Genomic DNA, 6615 nt, shown 5'->3' with positions numbered 1-6615 from the left:
AATTTTGGTCAAAGAGCGGAGGTAGCACGGGGCATGGCCAGGTGGCTTGTCATGCTAATTGCAAAGGGACATCGTCTTCTCGGTCCAAGATGAACACGTTGCTGAACAAAGGACCCGTTGGGCGAGAACATTCGGATGGGAAAGAATCAAGCCAAAAGATAAGGACCAATTTGGATGCTTTTTCATATGATCTGTCGAAGAGCTGTGCGATCGCTAGCGATTTGACTAGAATCAAGTTGCTGCTTGTTAGGCTATTGTAGTAAGCTAATAGTAACGATTATTGTGTTTTCGCTGTAAACACTTCAAGAAGTCGAAAATATTGTCTGGTATGCACAAGAATCTTTCTCTTCGATTAGCTATTCACCATATATTTTTTCTGAAAATTTTCTGATTGTGAAATAGTAGTTACGTTGGTGTCTTTCTCTGGCTACTGCCCGTGCGATTTCGGGACTTGTAGCTATATGGTGGCTAAGATGTAGCAGTAATGTAAAACTGATTTATAGCTGAAATATTCAACTTTTTCGAACAAAACATAGATTATTGTTAAACATGTTATAGGACTGTCATCTTGAGGGAGTTTTTTTCTAGGTTATTTAGGTTAGTTCTAGGTTAGTTTGAGTTGGCTTTGCATGCAGCTGCGATGCTACGGTTGCTGTGAAAAATATCTGTCTCTGATTTTGATTGGTGTGAGCCTAACATGAATATATGTGTGGGTTTTTTTTTCGCTGTAAAACATGTTAAAGAATTCTGAATGATTGTCTGTATTGCACAAGATTCTTTCTCGTTTCATTTAGCATGCCACCCATATGATTTCTGCTGAAATCGTTTTCTTGAGTGTGGAAAGGTAGTAGTCTGACGGTGGTGTCGTGTTTTCTCTGGGCTACTGCCGTGCGATTCTGGGACTGTAGCTGAGATGGTGGCTAAGATGGTAGCAGTAATGCTAAAAACTGATTTATAGCTAAAATATGCATTTTTTTTTAACAACATAGATTTATTGCTGTAACATGTTATAGGACTTGTCATTCTGAGGTAGGTTTGTTCTAGGTTCATTTAAGGTTGGTTCTAGGTTAGTTAGGTTGGCTTGTCGCATCTACTTGCACCTACTTGTGCTATGAAAAAATGTCTGTCCTCTTTTTTATTGGTTGGTACCTAACATAAATATATGTGGTGTTTTTCTCTGTAAAACCAGTTTAAAAATCGGACATGTTGGGCCGTGGATTGACAAGATGTTTATCTTTTCAAATGCTTATTGGACTTTGTTTAATGTGCTGCAAAGTATAAAATATTTTACAAAAAGAATTTGAATTTCCGCCCTGCCCACTTGCAGTGGCTGTGTCCATATTGATCCCATGTCGGCTTGCAGCGCTGAAGAAGTGTATAAGTTACTCAATTAGAAACTCATTTTTGCGGTTACTTTTTCAGGTTTTATGCATCGGTTCTTTGGCTTCTGGCATCCCCACTGACTAGGACGAGTGTTCTAGTGGCACCATGAGTGCTTGATGGAAGTTCCTGCAATACTGGTTTCTGTTTTCTTATTCTTGGGGCAGTTCTGGTTTCATCCAGCTTAGGAGAATCTAAATGTAGTTTTTTTTCCCCAACCCTAAACGTCGAAAACATTGGAGCAACAATAGTTCTCCAAATCTACCCCATTCTGGAACACAAAGCAGGGCTCCTGGGATGTTGATTATTGACAGTATCTAAGAGTCCAAACACGATAAACTTAAGAGTCAACCTGCAGATGCTACATCCAGTCTCCCCAGGGGACTGGGTTTGGTTGTCTCCACAATTTGGTTGTTCACAGTGCCTAATCTACTCCCAAGTCATGGCACTTGTAATACACTATATTTAGGTTAACAGTGTTGAATTCTTTGAAAGAAACCTCAAACCTAACCTGAAAGGCCGCTCAGCAAGGAAGAAGACACTGCTCCAAAACCACCATAAAAAAGCCAGACTACGGTTTGCAACTGCACATGGGGACAAAGATCGTACTTTTTGGAGAAATGTCCTCTGGTTTGATGAAAAAAAAATAGAACTGTTTGGCCATAATGACCATTGTTATGTTTGGAGGAAAAAGGGGGAGGCTTGCAAGTTGAAGAACACCATCCCAACCGTGAAGCACAGGGGTGGCAGCATCATGTTGTGGGGGTACTTTGCTGCAGGAGGGACTGGTGCACTTCACAAAATAGATGTCAAGGAAAATTATGTGGATATATTGAAGCAACATCTCAAGACATCAGTCAGGAAGTTAAAGCTTGGTCACAAATGGGTCTTCCAAAGGGACAATGACGACAAGCATACTTCCATAGTTGTAGCAAAATGGCTTAAGGACAACAAAGTCAAGGTATTGTGGTGGCCATCACAAAGCCCTGACCTTAATCCTATAGAAAATTTGTGGGCAGAACTGAAAAAGCGTGTGCAATCAAGGAGGCCTACAAACCTGACTCAGTTACACCAGCTCTGTCAGGAGGAATGGGTCAAAATTCACCCAACTTATTTTGGGAAGCTTGTGGAAGGCTACCCGAAACATTTGACCCAATTTAAACAATTTAAAGGCAATGCTACCAAATACTAATTGTGTATGTAAACTTCTGACCTACTGGGAATGTGATGAAAGAAATAAAAGCTGAAATAAATCATTCTCTCTACTATTATTCTGACATTTCACATTCTTAAAATAAAGTGGTGATCCTAACTGACCTAAGACAGGGAATTTTTACTCTGACTAAATGTCAGAATTGTGAAAAACTGAGTTTAAATGTATTTGTCTAAGGCTTATGTAATCCTCCGACTTAATCTGTATGTTATATCTCCCCGATAGGTTAGAAGTGTAGTCTAAGATTTCACAGTAAGAATTAGTGTGTTGAGACTATTGTACCACACTGAAATATAGTCACTTTTAGTGCCAAGTCACTCTGATTCACCCTGTGGGGTTCCTGAGCATTCGTCAGCATTTAGTTGTTCCCTATCCAGCAATAGCACAATGCTATTCTCAGAGTAAACCATACTACTATATCAGTGGCACAGTGGCATATGATTAACCATTTCACTCTCACATAAACATAAGGTCAATTCAGTGTAACTAGTATTATTTGGCGAAATAGGCAAAATAGGCCCACCATATTTGTACAAGTTATAGCAAGTCACAACTATTTAATAACCTCTTGAAAAGGAATTGCGATGTCTATCTTGATGTTAGCCAAGCAGTCCTGAAGCAATAGGGCTAATTTTGAATGTTGACATGATCATTTTGTGAATTCCGACTCTGACTCCCGCTCTTACGGACACGAGGAGGATGACAAACGGTGGTGGTGGTAACCATAATGACGGTGGTGTGGCTGTCTGTGTGTTTGTCCTCAGGGTGTGGCCTGTACCGCCATGCTGGTGGCCGTCATGACCAAGAAGCTGGCGCTGAACAAAGGAGAGAAACACGTGCACTTCTTCATGATGGACATCCAGATCTCCAAACGGGTGAGACAAGGAGAACGACTGCACCAGAGTTTTTCCATATCCCATGTGTCCACCTAGTCAGGAAAACTCTGGGCCTTAGTTCTAACCTTTACTAGGGTTGGGAGTTTTTCCTGGTCAGGTGGTCACAGGGTCAGTAGAAATACCTGGCTCTATAATGACAGTAATGAATGTACATGTTGTTGGTGTCTCTTAGTTCAAGGAGTCATTTATCCCCATATTTCCAATAACTGAATGATAAGAAAAACATACTGTGAAGATCCAAACTACTGTCCTGCATTGATAACAGGTAGCAGCCAGCTCCCTTCAAAGTTTCCCTCGGTCTCACAAGAAAAACAAAACCTTTGACACAACAGATGAGGCCTTCTGGGTGGATGCAGAGATATTTTCTGTATCGCCGCGTGTTATGATTTTGGAGTCTTTTTATAATATATTTTTTTCCTTAAATAGGGCATTCCAGAGGACAGGATAGTGTGGGGAAAGGCTGGGGGGGGGGGGGGCCCGCCAATCTCTTAATAACCTCCAAAAGGCGTCAAAAAGAGGAAACAATAGTGTCCCTGTCAGGAAAGGGACTTGTGTCAGTCCAGGACGGGGCGCTCGGACCGAGAGGAAACTGGATAAGATGATGTGTGTGTTGTGTGTGTGTGTATATACTCACTGCCGTAACTGACGACACAGTGAGCGAGTGTATGTTGTTGAGGGGTTACTTCATGTTGAAGCCTCAGACAGGATCCATCTGCTTGCTTATCGCCGGGAAGGAGAATCAACAACCTGAAAATAAACGAGCACAACGGAAGATGCTAGCATGATTTCAATATCCATTTCCAAATATTCATCATTCTCGAATATATAAGTAGTGTATGGCAGGATTCTTTGAAATCCACTGACCTGACTGAGCATTAGCTGAGCGCTAGGTTGTCAGTGTGAGGATGTGAGGTTATAGGTCTGCTGAGGATGTAACTGCTTCCTCCCTGGCACTGAACACATCCTCTCACTGGGTGCATCCTTATGTCTGTTGGTAGTTGTTTGGTGTGTGCGCATCCCTGCGGAGCTGTCCGTCATTGCCCTGATTTACGTTGACAGGAAGAATAAGAAAAGACATCTGGGCACGGCCCCTGACGGCCCCTAATAATAACCCCACACACAGGACAACACAAGACAGGGCCCGGCTGGAGTGACTTCACCAGGCTCAGATAGGCAGTTACAGTGTTCTCATCAGTAAGAATAGCAGACAAATAGAATCAAAGAGAAAAAAAGAAGAATATGTTTCCGTAACCAACCTTATGGCCCACTGATGCCTATTCGCATCCTCAAATATTATTCCCTGTATGACGGGTACATGTCCATCCGTTTAGGTTTTTAGCAAACACCGCCGTGTAGCAAACATTAGTGTACAGCCCATCCCGCCTGACCCAGTTCTGCACTAGGCAACATTGTTTTCATCAACGTTAACCATGGACTACCTCTCACTTCATAACAGCAGTTTAATCAGCAAATAAACATGCTCCCAAGATGGCACCATGATATTAACATGCCCCCAAGATGGCACCATGATATAAACATGCCCCCAAGATGACACCATGATATAAACATGCTCCCAGAGATGACACCATGATATAAACATGCTCCCAAGATGACACCATGATATAAACACATTGCTCCCCAAGATGGCACCATGATAATAAACATGCCCCAAGATGGCACCATGATATAAAACATTGCTCCCCAAGATGGCACCATGATATAAACATGCCCCCAAGATGGCACCATGATATAACATGCCCCCAAGATGCACCATGATATAAACATGCCCCAAGAATGACCACCATGATATAAACACATGCCCCCAAAGATGGCACCATGAATTAACATGCCCCAAAGATGACACCATGAATAAACATGCCCCAAAGATGGACACCAATGCAGATAAACATGCCCCAAAGATGACACCATGTTATAAACATGCCCCAAAGATGGCACCATGATATAAACATGCCCCAAAGATGACACCATGATATAAAACATGCCCCAAAGATGAACACCATGATATAAAAACATGCCCCAAAGATGACACCATGATATAAACATTGCCCCAAAGATGACACCATGAAAAAACATGCCCCAAAGATGAACCCATGATATAAACATGCCCCAAAGATCACCATGATATAAACTGCCCCCAAAGTGACACCATGTATAAACATGCCCCCAAGATGCACATGATATAAACATGCCCCAAAGATGCACCCATGATATAACATGCCCCAAGAGTGCACCATATATAAACAATTGCCCCAAGATGCACCATGATATAAACATGCCCCCAAGATGACACCATGATATAAACATGCCCCCAAGATGCACCATGATATAACCATGCCCCAAGATGCACCATGAATAAACATGCCCCCAAAGATGCACCATGATATAAACATGCCCCAAGATGCCACATGATAAAACATGCCCAAGAGCACCATGATATAAACATGCCCCAAAGATGCACACATGATATTAACATGCCCCAAAGATGACACCATGAATAAACATGCCCCAAGATGACACCATGATATAAACATGCCCCAAGATGGCACCATTGTGATATAAACATGCCCAAAGATGACACCATGATATAAAACATGCCCCAAAGATGACACCATGATAAAACATGCCCAAAGATGACACCATGATATAAACATGCCCCAAGATGAGCCACCATGATATAAACATGCCCCCAAAGATGCACCATGATATAAACATCCCCAAAGATGACACCATGATATAAACAGCCCAAAGATGGCACCATGATATAAACATGCCCCAAGATGACACCATGATATAAACATGCCCCAAAGATGCACCATATATAAAACATGCCCCAAAGATGACACCATGATATAACATGCCCAAAGATGGAACACCATGAATATTAAAAACATGCCCCAAAGATGGCACCATGATATAAACATGCCCCCAAAGCATGACACCATGATATAAAACTGCCCCAAAGATGGCACCATATAATTAAACATCCCCAAGATGCACCATGATATAGAACATTCCCCCAAAGTGACACCATGATATAAACATTGCCCAAAGATGGCACCATGATTATAACATGCCCCAAAGATGACACCATGATATAAACATGCC

General features: G+C 42.0%; 1 protein-coding gene across 1 annotated transcript in view; it reads left to right on the top strand.

Annotated features, from left to right (window-relative positions):
- Positions 1-3291: 3291 nt before the first annotated feature.
- Positions 3292-6615, top strand: part of LOC112072735 (uncharacterized) — a 23461-nt gene continuing 20137 nt past the window's right edge. The window contains exon 1 of the mRNA XM_070439905.1: positions 3292-3468. Coding sequence (XP_070296006.1) covers positions 3376-3468 — 93 coding nt within the window. The 5' untranslated portion in view covers positions 3292-3375. The remainder of the gene's footprint in view (positions 3469-6615) is intronic.

Source organism: Salvelinus sp. IW2-2015, unplaced genomic scaffold (assembly GCF_002910315.2).
Source record: "Salvelinus sp. IW2-2015 unplaced genomic scaffold, ASM291031v2 Un_scaffold2015, whole genome shotgun sequence".
NCBI lineage: Eukaryota > Metazoa > Chordata > Actinopteri > Salmoniformes > Salmonidae > Salvelinus > Salvelinus sp. IW2-2015.
The sequence above is the reverse complement of the archived record's forward strand: the minus strand, read 5'-3'. Positions and strand labels throughout refer to the sequence as shown.